Source organism: Cryptomeria japonica, chromosome 5 (genome assembly GCF_030272615.1).
Source record: "Cryptomeria japonica chromosome 5, Sugi_1.0, whole genome shotgun sequence".
In the NCBI taxonomy this organism is placed as follows: domain Eukaryota; kingdom Viridiplantae; phylum Streptophyta; class Pinopsida; order Cupressales; family Cupressaceae; genus Cryptomeria; species Cryptomeria japonica.
Window position 1 is genome coordinate 363,343,221 of NC_081409.1, and position 20,178 is coordinate 363,363,398.

Consider the following 20,178-nt stretch of genomic DNA (forward strand, 5'->3'; position numbering starts at 1 on the left):
CTAAGGTGATCGTCGTAGAGGACGAAGACAGTGCAATTGATTTAGAGAGCCTTGTTGGACGTTCACATGTGATAACAGAGAAGAAGAAGGCTACAAAGATGTCCAAGATGATTCGAGATGAGACTGGATCCAGAAAATTGCAGATAGCTACACCGACAGCAGATAAATATGAGGGTGAGATCCTAGCAGAGGACTATCATATACAGACTATTGAGTTAGGACCATCCACTGCAGAGCAGACAATGGATGATGCTACCGACACATTTGAGGCATTAAAGGACAAGCTTAGAGAAGAAGTGGAAAAGAATAGAAAGCTTGAGAGAGAGGTCGGTGCATGGAGGTCATATTTCAGTCACATCAATGAACCTTTGGGACGTCAGGATCCAGTTAGATCACCAGTGCAAGCATTGCCCCTTCAATCAATCAATGAAGCAGAAAGATTCAGGAACCTGGTCCAGCGTACATGTAATTGGATGGATAGATCTCATACAATGGCCATAGAGTTTGTTACAAGGATGACGAAGATCATTCATCAGGCTATCCAAGTTCTTGAGATTATCCACAGATTGATGGCAACAGTAGCTGCATTTGCCCATACCAAGGACGTTGTCATCCCTGTCTTGAAAGTAATAAGACATACATCCAGAAGAATTTTAGTGCAGGAGAGGATCTTGGAAGGTGATTCTCACAGTTTATTTCAGTGGTCAACCTTACTCCATATAAAGAGTGTTCTCTTCGAGGACATCAGTGTTAGATGTGGTCAAGTTGAGGAGGTGATCAATCCGATCCAGGACGGAGTATTTGAGGTACTTCGTACCATTCTTGGCAGAAGGATCGAGGTCGAGACAGATGTGGATATGCAAGAATTTGAGGATAGAATCAAGATCATCTTTCGCAAGGACGCAGATGTTACAGATGAGCAGTATGATCAGATGTATGCCACCATGCTCCTGATTGATAGAACGAAGGAACTTGAACCTACTTGGGACGCAGCTCTTCTAGATGCATTCGATCAGATTATCCACTTCGAAGAGAGTATCAAGAATCTTCCCGAGATTCCAATCACAGAAATCGAAGGAATCGTGACAAAATTCATTGCATATGCTAAGAAAGAGAATTGGAAAGGGAATAAGATTCTAGATGAAAGGTTGTTACAGATGACATGACATCTTATTTCTCATTGGTTGATACCTCCTAGGTTTTTGTGCCGAACTTAATATTTGGCTATGTATTTAATATTGTTCAGTAAAAAGGAGGTCATTTGTAACAAACCCTAATTAGGGTTTAGGTGTCATGATCTTGTCCGTTGATTTGTTTTCAATCTGGACCTTTCATTGTAGCTGGGGATGCTATTTATACCCCCCATTTTTCATTTCATTTGTAATAGTCGAATAGTCAATAGTCAATAGAGTAATAGTTGATAGAGAAGAGAGATTAGAGTTAGAAGCAATTTTATTTTGTAGCAAGATTGAGTCTTGAAGAGAGAAATTCAAGCAATTGTTGTACATGATGACTTGGAAATCAATAAAATATTGAAGTTATGGTGTTTTGTTGCAAATTTCTTGAGTTATCTTCATGGTTGTTTGGCATACTTGAATCATGCTCAATCGAAGTAGATTATTGATTTGAAAGACTAAGTGTGAGATTTGATATTTGGTAGGATTCGCAATCCAAACCACTAGCTTCTTGCTGATTGTAGGAACGCCTTGCGTGGTCGACTGGAGAACACTTTGAATCCTTAATCTTCAATTATCATTGTGTCTTGGATATGTACCTTCATAGTAGTGTCCTTGATCTTTTATGCATTGAACATCATTATATTACCTTAGAAGATCGCACTAATTTCAATTGAGTTGTTATATTATGGCAAAATTGAAGTTGGTTGAGTCTTGCCAAATCTCGTCCATGCTAAGTCATTCATAGGGTTAGGCTAGATTAGACTTCTTTAAACCCTATCTTTTGCTATTTTTGAAAGTTCCTTTAGTTTAGTAAAATCTTCGAGCTTCGAAAGCGTAAGACCCCTTGGAGGAAACAGCAAATCACATCATACCACTAAAAAGCTTGTCCACACGTGGAGACCCCACTAAAAGAACCTTGGAGTCTACCTAACTGATCCTTTACGCGAATCTTCAGCAGTTAGAGACTATTTTCTCAAGAGAGGATAAGATGCCTATTGGTATTTTATTCTGTGTATGATTGTGTATAAAATACACGTCAACACTTTTCTAGGGACCTGTTGTGACCTTTTCACACGTCGCCCCATTACTAACAGGGACCCCCTCTTTGCCAACTTCCTGCATTGTTAGGTTAGGGTTTTGGCTGCTTAGTGGGCAATTTTGCGTTTCCCGTGCCGGAGTCTCAGAATTTTGATCATGCCTAGTGCCGTCTAGGGTTTTTTAAGTGTTAGGATCAAGTTGCAAAAGATGATATTTTAATGATCTTAAGTTTTGCTAAGTGTTAGACCTATTTGAACGTCAACGTGTTTTTAAACACGCACATCAAATGATTTTAAAGTGTCGAGGTATTCACAGACCTTTTGGAGTTGTTTTCTCCTAAGGTAATATTTAAGTTGGTTTCGCACTTTACTCCAATATTTTCCTAGCGTTTCGCTCATATTTTTGGAAAATTAGTATAAGTCCAATCAAATTTAAAGCCGCTGAGTGATTTTGAGTGGTTAAAATGTTAAAATCCTAAGGGAAATCCTTATTCCAAGGGTTAAAGGGTCAAAATCCATGCTAGAGGTGTTTTTCCCCTCACATTCCAGACTACCCAACCCATTCCCCCACTCAAAATCCATACTACACATGGGTTTCCCCTGGAATCCATACTGGCCACTAGTTTCCCCCACTGTTTATCCACACTTGGAGCGGTTTTCCCCTGGAGATGCTAAAATTTGGCTAAGTGTCAAGATTTATCCAGACTACCATCGAATTTCCCCTGGAAGTGCGGACTGGAGTGCAAGGATAATTCCATGCCTGGGTCGATTTTCCACCAGGATTTTTGTGACAACTAAGTAAGGATTTTTGTCCGGATTTTTATCCAGACAGAGATCGATTTTCCCCTGAGCATTTTTGTAAGGATTTTTTGTCCGGATTTTTATCCAGACAGGGATCAATTTTCCACTGGGAACATTATGAAGAGTTTTGAGTCCGGATTTTTGTCCAAACTGAGGTCGATTTTCCACCAGGGAGGTATTTTTTCAAGTTAAGTGAGTTTTGAGTGTGGATTTTTGTCCAGAAACCCATCTAATTTCCCCTAGGGGGTGATTTTTGCAAATTGAGTGCATTTTTGTCTGTTTTTTTGTCCAAACTCATATCGATTTTCCCCTGGGAGGGTTTTTATGTGCATTTTGATGAACTTGAGCATGGATTTTTATCCAAGCATGGGTCGAATTTCCCCTATGGGGCAAATTTTGACACTTGAGCGATTTTTTAAGGGATTTTTTAATCCCAACCTATAGCGATTTTCCCCTGGAGGCTTTATTTTGGATTTAAATTGCAATATTTTAATAAAAAGCCCCATTTTGATTGCTTTTAAATAATTATTAAATGATTATTTAAAATTTAAAAGCAAATTTAATAACTTGCAATAATTATTAAATGTTTGAACCTTCTAGAAGCAAGTTAGGGTTTCACCAAGCAAGTATTTATACAAGTGCTTTTTATCCCACATTGCTTGTGTGGTTAGAGTGAAAGATGAAGGCAAGTATATGAGAGGAATTTCAGCATTATTTTATTATTATTTCTACCAGGTGTCCCCATGAAAGTGATTTTTCTCCAAGTTGGGCGAATTTTTAGCAAGGCGTTTTTGTTAAGTGTGGGATTGAGGATTTATTTTCCTCCATTTTTTCCAGCTTGCTGATTTATTCCTCCTTGGCTGCCATTAAAGACCAGTTTTAGATTTTCGATTTTGCTAAGTTTGGTGATTTTTTCCAAATTTAGCAATTTTTGGTGAAAGTTAGCAATTTCATGATTGGAGACTTGGGCGATTTTTCCTCCACCATTTTTGCTGCTATTCAGACCTTCATTGCTGCAGATTGCTGCCATTAACAACAATTTTCAGAATTTTGAAAATTTCGATTTTTTGCTAAGGCAGGCAAATTTTTGTGTTTGGGGTATTCAACCCCAACTTTGGCGATTTTTCCAGATTGTTGCCATCCTCCATTGTTGCAGATCAAGGCTGCCATTGACATCAAATTTTCAGAATTCCATTTTGGCGCTAGTCTTGGGAAAATTTCGATTTTGCTTGGAAGGTGTTTTGGTGCCATATTTTGATGATTTTCATGCATGTTTGTTGGCTGCCATCACTTCCAGCCTGCTGATTCACTTCAGATCTGAGGTTTGCTTCAAACTTTGACCTCCATTGATGGCTGCCATTAATTTTCAGACTTCAGTTTTTATTGCCCAGCCAATTCCAACTTAAACATTTAGCATTCGGAGGTGTTTTATGGAGTTTTCTGTGCACTTTTTAGACCATTTTATCGCTGTTGCAAGTCTGAAACTCCATTGTTAGGCGGTTGTCCTCAGAAATTTTCATTTCCAGCCACCTAACCAATTTTGGCGATTTGCTTGGGGCTGTTTCCTTAGCAATTTTTCATCATTTTCAAGGATTTTAACCACTTTGCAAGGTGCTGGTAAGTCTAAAGTGTTCGATTTTCAGACTTGTCCTCAGAAAACTAATTTTTACCAGCCATACTTACATTCTAGAAAATGATTGTTTTCATCAATAAAACTGATTTTTATCAATTTTATGCACATTTTTGAAGATTACAACATGTTTTGAAAGTCTGAATTTTTAGGTTGTCTTCAAAATTTTGACCTCCATTGTTGACTACGGAAGGTGTCTTCAGACATTCATTGTGTGAAAACACAACCTTTCACACTTTTCCTTAGTCACCACTTATCCAGTACACTCCTTTGCATTCTTTACTTGCATATTTTCTAAGCATAAGGAGGTATAAATGAATTTTATGGAAGGCTTCCATGCCTTAGTGTTGTCACACATTGAGCATAATTGTTAAAATTTACTAAGTGTATGGATTATTTTCCTGACTCCATGCTCTAAATTAGATAAATCTCTAGAAAGTCAGGAATTTTATTACAAGTATTTATTTTTATCCTAGGACTAACTTCCAGCTTCATACAGGTGCGATGTCAAAGTCAGGATACAAGGAAAGGAAAGAGCTGTTGAAGATGTTGGAGACTGGATTTTATCCAGAGTTTAAGATTTCATCCAGATGGAAGGAGATCACTGATACCAACATGCATTTCCTGGACTTCGACCAGATGCAGCGTCGGATGTTCGGATCCAAAGATCAGGTTCCTTCTCCAGCATATGCGAATATTATGAAGAGTGGCATTTTCCATGTCGTTGGGTTTCCACAATCCATACAGTGCAGTGAGTTGATCCTGGAGTGTGCACGATGTTACGATCCACTCACAAGAATGATTAAGAGTCCCAAGGGCGTTGTCATCGCCTACCTTGCTGAGGATGCCATTGCTGAGGTGTTCGGAATTCCACGCGAAACAGACATGCAGGATGTGACCAAGGAAGATTATGCAGACAGATACACGAAGAAGATGGGTGTATGCAAGAGTTTAATTAATAAAGAGTGGATGATTGAACCTAGGAATCATCACTCCAAGGCTCCCAAGACACTTATGTGCGTAGATTTTAAGGAGGAATATAGTGATTTGATATTCCTACTCAACAGGGTGATGGGAATGCCGCAGGGAGCAATATTTCATGGATGGATGTTCTACTTCATCCAGGATTGTCTTAGAGGAACACTAGTGAATTGGTCCAAGATCATAAGTGACAATCTGTATTTTCAGTTGAGGAATGTAGAGCGGTCCAAGTCGTTCGCCATGACTTCTTACCTAGTGTACCTGCTTGCACAATTTGTTTCATACAGAGGATTGATATGCAAAGGTGAAGTCGGGAATGGGCAAGGACAATTTAAGAGTTATGAATGCTACCCCCAGTTGAGTATGCACAGAATTGAAGACTACAAGAGAGTGAATGATGCATTCACTATGTACATCACACGGATGTTGCAAGGCGGAATCCACAGAAGATTGTCCAAGGAGGCAACAGAGTTAATAGAAAAATATGGATCGTGGTATATATAGTTTCCCACTTTCACATACCTCAAGATTCATGGGTTTCAATCTGAACCCTACAGACTTCCTAGGTATCCTACTGATAGAATGATATTGTTAGAAGTGGTAAGACAGCTTTTAGAGTTCGATGTTATCTAGAGAGAGAAGCACAGGACAAGAATGGCGTTCCCTATTTCAGTTGGGAAGACGTCAAAGGTCTGCCAATCCGCCATAGCTACCAGCACTGCAGGTGAGGAGATTGCATTCTACAGGTTTGCTACATACAAGAAAAGAGAAAGATTTGATCCAGACAAGAAGGTCGGAAGGATCAGAGGAGAGAAGTTCACTCATAAGGTTGACATAGAAGATTATTGGGCTAACTTAATGGACGAGCAAGCAGTGAAGAGAAGAATGTGGTCCAGAATGTCAGTGGGTTTCATGAGGAAGTGTGGACTTTTCCTCATCCCTGGTCAGGTATTAGATGATAGGGATCATACACACCCACATTATGAGAATGAAATGAAGAAGGCAATCCTATTGCCAAATTGGTCAGAGTCAGAAGAAATTGACCTGAATGTATTGATGAGAGAGGTCTTGAATTTCTCCCGCACATGGATAGATATGCAGATGAACAAATTAGTTGACATGGGTGTTCCCTTCACTTATGAAAGAATGAAGTCGGAAGAGTCTACTTCCGAGGATAATCAGAGGACTGTCAATGATGTTAGGATTCATGCAGACAAAGAGAATCAAGCCCCTAAGAGAAGGAAGAACATGCCTGGAGAAGTGAAGGCTAGAGGGAAGAAGATTGAGGATGTGAAGAAGAAACAGAAGACTATCATTCCTCCACTTATCATTCCTTCACCCCCTCCCAGTGTCTCATCAATCGAATTGATTGAAGTAATAGAACAGAATAAGGAGACTCAGCAGTGTTCCAACACAGTGATACTACCAAAGAATACTCAAGAATTCCATGCCACAGCAACATCTGCACCTCCTAATGAGAATAATGATCAGCCGGAATCCCCTACTGTCCTTTTGGAAGTTAGCTTGGGAAATGAGGTATATGATTGGACTAAGGATAATCCTGATGATAATGAGGATGTTATCTCGGCACTGAAGGACCTTGATTGAGAAATATGTCTCGATGATGGTATGGAGATGACCGCTATTCCTGAATGGTTGAAGAAGACTATGGAAAAAAGTAAACAAATGATAGAAGTACAGCCTATTGATGATATTGATGACTACCTAGCTAGGAGTGCTAAGAAGAAGGAGCCCAAGAGAGCGGAGATTTTATCGCACATAGCTAGAGATGAGACAGGAATGCGGATTGCGCAGATTGTTGTTCCTAGAGCCGGCGTGACAGCGGACACTGCTACTCCCATGGATTTCCAGATCACTTCAGTCGCCCTTGGTCGTCCATCCGCAGGGCAGGAATTCCAGGAGATTGGTGACAACCTCCAAGCAATCAATGCAAAGTTAGACATAGCGATTGCGGAGAATGAAAGGTACAAAGAAGAAAATATTAGACTCAGAGAGTATATTGCAGGGACAAGGCATGGAGATCCCACCCTTATTTCCCCTATTGCAGTTGACCATGGAATACATTCACATTGCGAGGTAGCGAGAGGTACACACTCAGAGGTGGAAAAGTGGATTGAAAGCACAAGGGAGCAGGCAAATGATTTCCTTACTCAGTTTGTCCAAGCATATGATTAGACAACAACGCTTGTATTCAGAATCCAGTATTTGGAGGGAGTTTGGGAAGAATTTCGGCCTATCTAAGAGAAGACTATTCCACGCCTCCTGGCATTGAAGAAGGTTCCTAATTCCACCTTGGTCAACGAGAACATTGTGCACAGTGGAGACATATATAATTTTCATGGCTGGTATTGTGCACTAGCTTTGAAGAAATCAGCTTATGAGAACGCCCAATCGAGTTGTATGGAGATGGAAGGATTAATTCAGGACATTCAGATGAAAATTCTTGCCTCGATTGAGGAATTATTGGGTGTTGATGTTAGTGATGCTAGTGGTTTACACTTAGCCGAATTAAGAGACAAGATGAAATTTATGTATTTTTGCCAGTTGGACTCTTTGGAGAAGAGTCAGATAGATGACTTGGTCTCTTTGTTGATTCATGTTCATAATTCGCAGAAGCTTATGCCTGAATGGGAGAACACTTTGAATGCTTGCTCGGATTCATTGGATGTGATTGATTTACAGCAGGATACCTTGCCTAGCATTTCCATGGAGGAGTTAGATTCAGTATTGGCTAGATTCTTGGAGTATGCTAAGAGAGAGAGAGAGATGCAGGAAGGAATCTTCTAGAAGATTCCCTATATGATGACTAGGTATCTTTTCATTGGACCATATGTTGGTGGCGCTATTTTTGATGTAACCCTAATTAGGGCAATTCTAGGGTTTTGTTGGCATGATCTCGGCCGTTGATCTTAGATCAATCTGGGCCATCCATTTTGTAAGAGACTCTATATATGCCCCTTTGTCTCTCATTTGTAAGAGAGTTTTTGTAGAATTGTTGGTATATGCTACAGCTATTTGAATCCTAATCATTGTTCAATTGTTGGTGATTTTGCTCTTCAAATGTTGTATTTGCATTCATGGTTCTCAATTCCTCCAAGTTAGATTAGAATTTAGATTAGAATTTATTTTCATGTATGTTAGATTGAGTGGAAGATTTGTTGAATTTATTTGTGTGGAATCCTTAATCCATACCACTAGCCTCTTGCCGCTAGTAAGTGCGCCTTGTGTGGTCAACTGGAGTTTGAGTAAGCATAACTTCAACTATTATGCGTCCGTTGACAAGCATCAACTTGGATGGTGTCTACGTTTGATGGTAATAGTCTAAAAATCATTAAGTATACCTTAGATGATTACACTAAGCTTGTGTCAATACCTGATTGTGAGACCTTGCCTTGTTTGATTCCACTAGATCCATTCATCATTTCCTACATTCCTAGTCTTAGAATAGATTTCCTGAACCCTATTCTTTTTCCCCCTTTTTTAGTAAGAAGTAAACCCAGAGCCTTATTGATAAATCTCAAGTTGTCAGCACACCTATTCCGCATCATTCATGATAATCCAAACATTTGCGTAAGTCCCCAAGTGAAACACAGCAATTCACATCAACCACTGAACTTACCCACTCGTCAAGACCTGACATGTAGAAACCTTGGAATCACATTAGTTGATCTCATTCTTAGCATCTGAGGTGATTTTGTTCAAGAGAGGGTAAATTACCTTGGTACTTTATTCTGAAATGTTTTGTGCATAAAAAACACATCAACGGGACCCATTGGGTCGTCGTCAAGGTCCAATAACAAATCACAATTTAAAAAAAAAAATTCAACTATGAGGAGGTTTCTTAGTGAAGGTGACACTAGAGGAAGGTTTGGCAGATAATGGTCATTTCCATTCTAGGGCAATGATTTTGGTAGACTTGAAGCAAAATCTTAAACAAGGTATTAACGATGAGGAGATATAGGATAGTATTATGGTGTTGTTGTTCCCAACTGATGTGAATGAAATGGAAGGAGGAAAAGAAATGTTTAAAGGCGAGCTAGCATATGTATCTAGTAAGAGGAACCATCAAGCACCAAATGTTGTAATAAATGCTGCTACTCTACAAATGCAAGAAGAGATTCATGAACTTCAAGTGGATTACAAAATTCTAGAAGACTTTTGTCACAATTTGTGCATGATCGTGAGGCATATGGTGGTCTCCTTCGACAATGGAATAATGGAACTAACAAATGAATACACAATGCCTATACTAGAAAATGCCTTATTGACATGCATGTTGAGGAGGTCAAAGGTGATAAAGCAAATTAACATGCATGGAGCGTTGTTGTAAACGATGCTTCATTTGCTCCATTGATGGAGATAACCAATGTCTCAGGAAATGGGGTCTACGGTCATGTATCTAAAAGATGGAAAATAGCAACTCTTAGTGGTAGGAATGCTCATTGGCAAATGTAATCTTTATATGATCATAGTTGTGGTGTAATAGATTCAGGTTGTGTGTAGTCATATTGTGAAAGCCTCTCCCAAATTTTGATTTAGGGTTTTATGGTGTGTAGCATCGTATTACTTGGTCTACCAAGGTTTCAAAGATAAGTATATGGAGGTAAATATAGTTATATTTTAAATGTCACTTTAGCTTGGTTTGTAGAACTTTAGGTAATAGTGAAGGTTGTTAAAGTGATATAGTCTTGTCATAGTAGATGTTTCTAGATATGCTGATAATATAGATGATTTTCATATTGTTGCTAGGTTGGAGTCCCGTAAAAGATAATTAAAACAATGATAGGTCAACTTGCATCGGGCATAAAGTAATATTACATCTAATAAATGGACAAAATATACAAGAGAATCCTAAACATACAAAGAAACAAAGGATAGCAATATGAACTACAATAACAACTTTCAGTTGTATCAAAGGTTCAATGAAAGTAAACAAATTGATTTCAAAGTCAACTCTCATTGATTTACTTAAGTATAAAGGATGGATCAAATTACCAGATCATCGATAAGAGAAATACAACTAGGGGCATGGATTCAAACAATGAATAAGGCTATGTTACCTTGAGCACATAACAGAAAAAAAAAACTATAGAAATAATAGATTTAAGCCTTAAATTTTGATGTCAAGAAAGAAACTAAGAGCACTAAAAGATAATTAAAAAAATTATGAACAATATCTTCAAAAGTCGAAGTCAAAAAGTGAAAAATGTGCATTATGGACTGTGATTGAATTAAATAACAAATCAAATAAAATCCATGGGTGGGCATTCAGTACTTACAACATTTCTGTATTGTTCATCAACTATACATGAAGCAAGGAATTATGTCTAAGCTCCTATACTATGTACTATTATGTTTCACGATTGTGATGTAATCTTTATAAGTCAACAATTAACAAGGGACCCTAAGGCATTAGTGACCTTCAATATGGTCAATAACCTATAAATAATATATTGGAAATAAAGAGTTCACTATATGACAATGAATGAAGCAAATATATCACTTATCCCAAGGGGAAGTCGTTTCTTGTGTCAAGTTTTCAATACATAGGAACAACTAAGAAATGTCCCCTAGTTATCCCCAATGGGATTTCTAAATAGAGATCCATTATCAATACAGGTCAGGGCCATGAGGAATTCTAAAAGACGTTAAAAAAGTTTCCAACAATTTTGGGGACATCTAGCCATCTCTAGGATGACAAGGGCATCCCTATGTTCCCCCTACTATCTCTAGCTGACTAGATTTCCCTAACTAAAACAAAAAACACTAAAAAAAGAAAGGGGTCAAAAGGCCCACTAAGGTTCCTACCCCTTTTCACCCACCCAAAACCTAAACTAAGGCTTATTGTGCTTTTGGAAAGGAGAGAAAAGCAAGCAAGCTGTTAGACCAAGGAAGAGGCCATACGGTATAGAATTTTGATTTTTGATTGGGCCTTTTTCGTGACTGTTGGACTAATTTTTTAGGTGTATTGTATCGAGCACTTCAATCTCTCACTGTGGTTGAACCTTCATTTTGACATTTGTAGTCTCAGTTTCATCATAAACTGATAATCATATAGAAGATTTCTCAATTTCTAATTTCCTTTTAAATGTTCACTATTTGTTTGTTTCAATTTCACCTCATAAGTAACTCATCCTTTCAATTGTTTCAGCATTCATACTATTAGGATCTTAGCTCCACAGAATACAAAAATGTTGAATTTTGATTATAAAACAGCTATTAAATTTCCATATCTTAAAAAATTATATATAAAAAGTTTGTCATCCCTGTTTCTTAAATCCAGGAAAACTTTTTACCATCCTGGAAATGCATCCCACTGTCCCTTCCACCATCCTCCAGCAGCTCCATGCGAAATGTCATTGAAAATAGCTATATAATCCATTCCAAGTGTTACAAAACCCACAAGCCTACCCACCTAAAGACAGGACTTTCCAAATTTCCTCTTTTTTTTAATAAATGGATCTTTTCAAAATCAAGGAGTTTTAGCATACAAGAATAATTTCCGAGTGCATGCTTTCAGGAGCAGATTAGAACCATCTAACATTGGTGGCATCCATGCTTAAGGCTAATGAAATTATAAATAGATATCTGAGAATATAAAGGAGAGATACATTCAATTTGAAACTAGCATAGTGGAGACATGATCAGCAGCTAATGCAGATTCAAAATGAAGCAAAGGAGATCTAAAACTTCTCAGCTATTGTTTCTGGTAATGTCACAGTATCTTTCTGTTGGGTTTGATCCAGCGGGCATTTGAGCCAACCAGGTTGCCTTTTTCCATGGCTGACTTTATAATTTCCGCTGTTCTGTAAAGCAGCAATGCGATTGGGAGTGATAGTCCTAGGATTCGTCATTGTTTTAACACTAAGCTGTTGGAATTGCTGATTGAAGAGGTATTTATGCTTTCTTGTCCTATCAGTTCCAAGGATCCTCTCAATTGCGTCCATCCCATTCAAGACACTCTAATAGCAATGACAAAGATTACCCAATTCCTCTTTTTGCTTGTTCATGCAATTGATAATTCCTCTCTGGTTCTCTTTGATGCCTTGCAGATTTTGCATCAGCAAGATATAGTTCTCTTGAATTGGACCCTTCTTGATTGTATTGATGCTCCATGACTCTCATAAGGCCACTTAGTGTGTCAATGATAGTATTGACCAAGCAATGGTGGTTAAGGATGGATTGGTATTTGCCTGGAAATCATCATTGGCTTTAGCAGATTGCTCTTTCTTGTAAGTGTGCAAAGTGAAATTATTACTGAGCCATCAAGCAGTAGTTGTGCACCAGGTTGTAATTGGCTAACAGTGAAAATAGCTCGTGGAAAACTCCATTCTAGTGAGTTGGGTAAAGCAATAGAAGCTCTTGGAGACGAGATAGAGGGAGCGTAACAAACAAAATGAGACATTAGGTCAGCAGTGTAAGGAATTCCAAAATTTCTAACAAAATATCATTTTGACAATCACCTCAACAAGTACAACCAATCCAATTAAGGACATCCATATGAACTTAGCTAAGATATGAATGGACAAAGAAAAGAAGGTATATCTTGAAAATAGAATGCGAATTTAAATATAAACAATAAGAATTCAGCTCACTTTAAAAGACGTTGAAAGCAATACCATAGTTGTAACATTCAGATTGACTGAAACTGTTTAAGAGCAATTTTCTACCTTGTCAGATATCTTCTACAAGATTGTATTCGTAATTACCTACTGTTCCAAGAAAACCTATAGAGAAAACATTTAATATACCAAATCATTGCTAGCCCCTTGGAAGTTACCTGATAAGGGAAACCAAAAGCTAACTAGTAAAGAAATATCATTTATGGATATCACAAATAAAGGTAACTATTTCAATACCTATTTATCAAGAAAAAGAATAGAAAGGCATCATATAGGAAATGTTAAAAAACTCTTACTAATAACTGGCATAGATCATGTGTTGTACTGAGAAAGGGAAAAATAGTATAATCAAACATAAAACAATGAGCATATTTAAAAGAAGGAAATAATAAGAAGGATAAGAAATGCACCAATTTTCTGAAAAACACTTCTAAGTTTTTTAAAGCTCTCATCAATTTTGTTGAACTTCATAATGACACTGTTGAATGATTTCACACTGCATTCTCTAGAGCCTTTTTGTTTCTTCATAACCTCGACCATCTTAATTTCTATATTTGATGGTTTGCTCAGTTGCTTGAATATACCAAATCCATGACCAAATTTGCTTTTAACAATCCCCATTTAACGTACACAAAAGAACTCCCACAAGGATATCAGAACACAACCTGATTCATAAGAGACACATTATTTACACAAGTCCAAAGTAAGATCTTGGAATGGACCACTACAAGCATTCTTTGAAGTGAAGATAGAAGGAATAGTAAATGAAAAAAATTTAACAGCATAAACAAGCATTGAGCATATTTGTGTCTGTAAAGATTTATATTCCTTACTCTTCCAGAGTAAGAAGGGATATAGAAAGATGACACAGTGAAAAATGCTAACATAGACCCTTTTCTTCTACATAAATTGCCCTAACTATATCTTCATTTTTATAATTATCCAAAATAAATACACACATCTAGCAAGGTGTTTAGTTTTTTCTAAATGAAAGCTATAATGGTGCATTGGGATGTCCTGTTATATTCCCGTCAAATCAGTCTCCATTGTATATCAAAGAGAGGAGGGCTGATCATGTCTTATAGAGAGATTATGAGCAAATGTGTAAACCAAAATGATAAAGGAGATAACTAAACCCGACAAAGTTTCCAAAAGCTACAAAGTTATTAAGTTTCTACACAGATCAAAATTGCACAAAGGTTCAATTCATTTAACTCATGTAGCAAGCTGAGTATAATATCCTAAAATCTTTGGTAACTAGTTATTTAACCATATAAACAGTATATATCCACATTTCAAGAATGTAAATCGCACCAAAAGAGGATTAGAAATTAACTTGTTCAAAACATCCAGCCCCGATATCATTCTTGAAAAGGATAACCTGCTTGATACCACTGAAAGCATTTTAACAATTGTAATTTATTTACAAAAATGGATAGATCTGATAAATAGTTTTTATTAAAAAACTTGAATTTTTTTTATTATGCTATACAAATGAACTATTACTCTATTCAAAGTGTTCAGAGTTCTTGAGGTACAAAATGTCTGATTTCCTATGAAAATATGCCTTCGATGACAATATTGAGTTAAGTTTGCCAAATATTTTTCCATATTTTCAAATACAACTATGCAACTGTTTTGAAGCAAATGAGGCAACTTAATCCTGAAGCCAAATCCTATGTTTTATAGACAAATATAGTCTGGGACTCTGGTGTGCTGAGAGGAACTCTGTAGTTGATTTTTCTTGATCTCATCTAAAGCAACTCAATTTCAATACATAATTACTGCTTGAATTGCTAATTTCACGATAGCACTTTGCAGCTATTAACTTGAATATTGAGTCAAATGTCAATACAAATGTCCAAGCTATCATCATTTGAAGACCCGGGAAGAAGTAAGAGGGGAGAGAAAATGTAATGCTTCTTTTTTAAGAAGCAAAATAGAGAACCATCCTTATTTTTGTTTCACAAAAAGATTAACCAGACTAGAAATATCCTGATCAGTCACTTTTGGTTTGAGTTGTAACCCACTCAATATTATTTTGAAACATCTTTATTGCCATGATATGCTTGATACAACAGCGAAATCAAACTTGTTTAACAATACTATATATTTCTGTATCCTAACTCTTTCCAATCTTCTTACAATGTGCACAAAAGGGCTTATCTGTTGATTAATGGGAAGGCCTTAACAGGACCCAGAACACTAAAGGTGTGGGTCCGTGGGAAAAGAAAACTAGGAGCCAACAGGAATGTAGAACTCCTAATTGCCAAAGACTGAATCATGGCGATGTTCTCATACAAGGTAGTGTTGAATCAAATGTTCTAAGACCTTAATTCATAATAAGGCAGCCCTTCTTGCAAAGCAGTGGTCTCCTGCATTCAACTTAAATAATCATCTCCCAAGAATACAACACTTACAAAAAAGGAATCCATAGGAGAATATATTACATCTAGAAAGATTGAACTATGCCTGGATCTATGTTACTAACTTCAAAAGCTAAATCTGGTGAAGTTCGTGCTAGGTTTTGGATATAGAAGTTTTCAATATATCTGATTTGTAATATCACCATCATCTACTGCTAGGAATGCCCTTGGCCCTGATGGTGCTGAAAGTGACTCATTGCTGTACTATGACTTGTAATTCAAAACCAATATAATATCAATGATAACTTGCAAAAGAAAATAGATCTAAAACTTATAATATTAGTGAGCATTTGAATAGTGATATGCTTGCCTCCAAACAAGGAAAAGTGATATGCATGATACCACTAGGCATTCAGGCATATTGAGATGGTGTTTGGCATATAGAAGTGTTTTCTATCCTTATTTTCATCAACTACATATCTGTTGATCTGAATTAAGATGGCAGTCACTATTCATTGCATCATTACAAAAATCTAATACTGTACACTGCTATTGAACCCACAAATAATATCTATGTTCTGGATCTGAGGAAGGTTATATTTATCAGATTGAGGCCTTGACTGTTCAGACTGATTTCAGCAAAAAACTGTTCTTACATGGCAAACAATATATCCTAGCTTACCAAGTTCGCCCCTTGGCACCCCTGGTACCAGTCCGGTCCGGTTCAGGTCTGGTCCGACCTTGGTTCAACCAGGGTTCGCGAAAATCAGAGGTGGTTCGACCTGGCTCGAACCCGGGCGGCTGGGCGGCCCAAAAAGCCATATTTTATGCAAAATTTAATTATTTTTTGGAATCCGCCATGTAAAAAGTGAATTTTATACCCTAAAAGTGACTTCTAAAACATAATCTTGTCTCATTTCTCCTCATTTGTGTTGCAAACAAAAGTTTTTTGACAGCAGGTTGAAGAAAGGGTGAACACAGTTTGTCTTCCAAGATCAAATAGGAGGAGTTGAAGACTGATTTTTGAAGCTTCAACAAGTGTTGCAGCATCATTTCCATACATTTGCAAGCTCCCATTGGCTACAAGAGGTAGGTTTTTTAACATTTTTTTCCAGCTATTTTTGTTTCACAAATTGTCAAACATGAAACATTAATTGTTTTTCATTATTTTGTTTTTGTTTTTGAATATGTTTATGTTATTTCTTGCCATAGGAACTAGAATGGCATCTACCTCTTCCTCCATTGGCAATGAACAAACAATTACAAAACAAAGAAATGATCCAACTTCTCCCTTATGGAAGTATGTTGACATTTTAAAACCACTTCCAAGAGGTGGGGGATTCCGTTGGAGATGCCAAGGATGTGGTATTGAACGTAATAGTTCATATTATCGGGTGGTAGGCCATTTGTGTGGAACAAAAGGAAGAGGCATCAAAAAATGCCCTAGAAAAGATGGTAAGCCTATACGAGATGAGACAGTGATGAAATATATTAGGGAGCATGAGGAGGCAGAAGAGAGAGAAGCCCGTAGATTGAATCAAACCGCACCAAAGAAAACAAGGGGTAATCCCGATGTTGTAGTAGAAGACCACCCCTTCTTTTCCACAAATGAACCTAAAAGTGAACCACCCTTGACACGCAAAAGAACAAAGGGGCCTTTACAAACCGCATTTCAAAATGAGAGTAGAGACATTGCTGACCAAGATATAGAAAGGTGCATTTGTGCAAATGGGTTGGCTTTCAATGTTGTTTGCTCCCCATATTGGAAGCAAATGATAAAAAGTGTTAATGAAGCTCCAAGAGGGTATAAGGGTCCAACTTATGAGAAGGTACGTGGAACATTATTGGACAAAGAGATAAAGAGGGTTGAAGATGCATTGAAACCCATAAGGGATTCATGGGCTGAGACAGGTGTAACAATTGTTTCAGATGGGTGGAAAGATGCTAAAAATCGTCCCTTGATCAATGTCATAGTGGTGTCCCCTAAAGGGGCAATGTTTTTGAAAGCTGTGGATTGTGAGGGCCAAGTAAAAGATGGCCAATTTATTGCAGAAATTCTCATCTCCGCCATTGAGTCAATGGGGCCCTGCAATGTTGTCCAAGTCATAACAGACAATGCAAGAAATTGTAGAGCTGCTGGTTTGTTGGTTGAGGAATGCTATGATCACATCTTTTGGACACCTTGTGCGGTCCATTCACTTAATCTTATGCTACAAAGGATTGGGACTAAAATAAAATGGATCAAAGATGTGTATGCAGAGGCTGAGGACATCCAGATGTTCATCACAAACCACCACATGTCTCAAGGGATTTTTAGATCATTTTCGAATTTGGAGCTATTGAAGGTAAGTGAAATAGTAATTTAATCTTACATTTTCTGATTTTTTTAATTTCAATGTTCATGATATCATTGGGTAAGATATATTGTGTATTCTTCTTTAAAGTTTGGCTTTATTTTTTAATCATTTTGGCATTAATTTGTGTTATAGGTTGCTGAGACCCGTTTTGCATCAAACACAATCGTCTTAAGAGGACCTGTGAAAGTTAGAGTGGCACTATGCAATATGGTGATCAGCAACAACTGGACTGTATGGAAGCAGATTAGTAGTGAGAGGGCAGAAAAAATTAGGGAGAGAATATTGAATGAGAAATGGTGGGATTTTGTTACATATCTCCTAAGTATCACTGAGCCCATTATGAGCATGATTCGCTATACCAACATGGATAGGCCTTGCATTGGTGAGATTTATGATGGCATTGACTCAATGCTTGAAAAAATAAAGTTCACTATAAATGCAAAAAGAGAATGACCCCGAGAAAAAACTCTTCAAAGAAGTGAAAGCAATTATTGTAGAAAGGTGGAATAAGATGACCACTCCTTTGCATTATTTTTCCTATGCCTTGACACCAAAGTACTATAGCAATCAATTTCTTGATAAACTAGGAAGGATTCCACCATGGAGAGATCTAAAAGTATCTGATGGGTACAAGGCAGCATTTCTTAGACTATATCTTGATGATGATTTGCGCGATATTGTTACAAATGAGTCCATAGAATTCGCAAATGGGAATGGTCTAAGTGTTGATGCACTTCGTCGTAGATTCAAGAAGGATGCTCATAGCTGGTGGTACTTCCATGGTGCATGCTTCCAACACCTGCAACCCCTCGCTGAAAAAGTTTTATCACAAGTAAGTTTAATTAATTAAAATTTATCACAAGTTTATTTATAGTTTACTTTGTCTTCATAGGTTGCTAGTAATTTTTAATTTTAATTTTATGAATGTATAACTTTAATTCTTTACTTTGTCTTCATAGGTTGCTAGTTCATCTGCTTCAGAAAGAAATTGGAGCACATACTCTTTCATCCACTCAGTAAAGTGCAATAGGTTGCTATCAAAAAGAGCGGAGAATTTAGTATATGTGCATTCCAACCTACGTCTTCTTTCATACAAACAACGTGCCTACACACAAGGGGAAACGAAGATGTGGGATATAGAGCCAGAGCATATTGATTTGGATGCTCCCACTTCTCAGCTTCTTGCATTGACACTTGATGACTCGGAGAGCGACCAAACTTATAGTTCAAGTGCAAGTGGCATTGGCTCATCTAATGTCAATGTCAATGATGAGGAGGATGAGGAGGAGGAGGAGGAAGATGAATTAGCTGATCCATTTGATGATTAAACTTTATATTATTGAAAGTTGAAACAATGATGAGGAGGAGGAGGAAGATGAATTAGCTGATCCATTAGATGATTAAACTTTATATTATTGAAAGTTGAAACAATGATACTTGAATATTTTGTCAATTTGATTTAAACTTGATGTATATGATGCTATTATGGTATGATCATGATGCTATGATTAAAATTTTGTGTTTGTTTTGTTGTTTATATGATGCTATGTGACATGTTAATCTTGATTCATGCTTATAGGCTGCACAAATATTAAAAAATATATATATATATATAATTTACATGTTTTTGTACTAACGAACCCAAACAAACCCAAACCCCTTTTCAAAATTTTGCCGTACCGGCGTACTGGTTCTTCGAACCCGAACGGGCAAGCTAGAATATATCCAAATCCTTTTGGGGTTTTATTCTCCTCCTCCTTAGTTTACTGAAACATGTTAAAGCTTTATATTTCATTGAGTAACAAAAAATTATGACAGTTTTACAGCTCCCTTGTAGTTCTATTTTACTTAGTAAAAACAACTATTTACTGATTGATAATTTAATTCTACTGGTTAACTGTACTCAAATGAAAGTACAAGTACAGAGACATATTTGGATTGCTCTATCCAAGGTTGTCTTATCAGGTGAACTATAAAGCCTCTAATCACCTTACAAAACATGTAGGCAAGGCCAATGAATCAATTTGAGGTATAGGATTGGGTTTGCAAATCCGTCATGATATAGGGAATTTCATTTAGTGCAAGAATGTGAGACCCTGACAGCGAGTTATTACCATTGTAAAAGTTTAGTAAGCTTGCAAAGCTAGCACTTCTAAAAATTGAAATAAAATATAAAATATATATA

General features: G+C 37.2%; 1 protein-coding gene across 2 annotated transcripts in view; it reads right to left on the reverse strand.

The window, feature by feature from the left end:
* Window positions 1-20,178, reverse strand: part of LOC131034674 (probable calcium-binding protein CML21) — a 171,459-nt gene that overhangs the window by 66,550 nt on the left and 84,731 nt on the right. For both annotated transcript variants that reach the window (XM_057966256.2, XM_057966250.2), the window contains exon 2: window positions 13,681-13,935. In XM_057966256.2, the coding sequence (XP_057822239.1) occupies window positions 13,681-13,891 (211 nt within the window). In that variant the 5' untranslated portion in view covers window positions 13,892-13,935. The remainder of the gene's footprint in view (window positions 1-13,680; window positions 13,936-20,178) is intronic.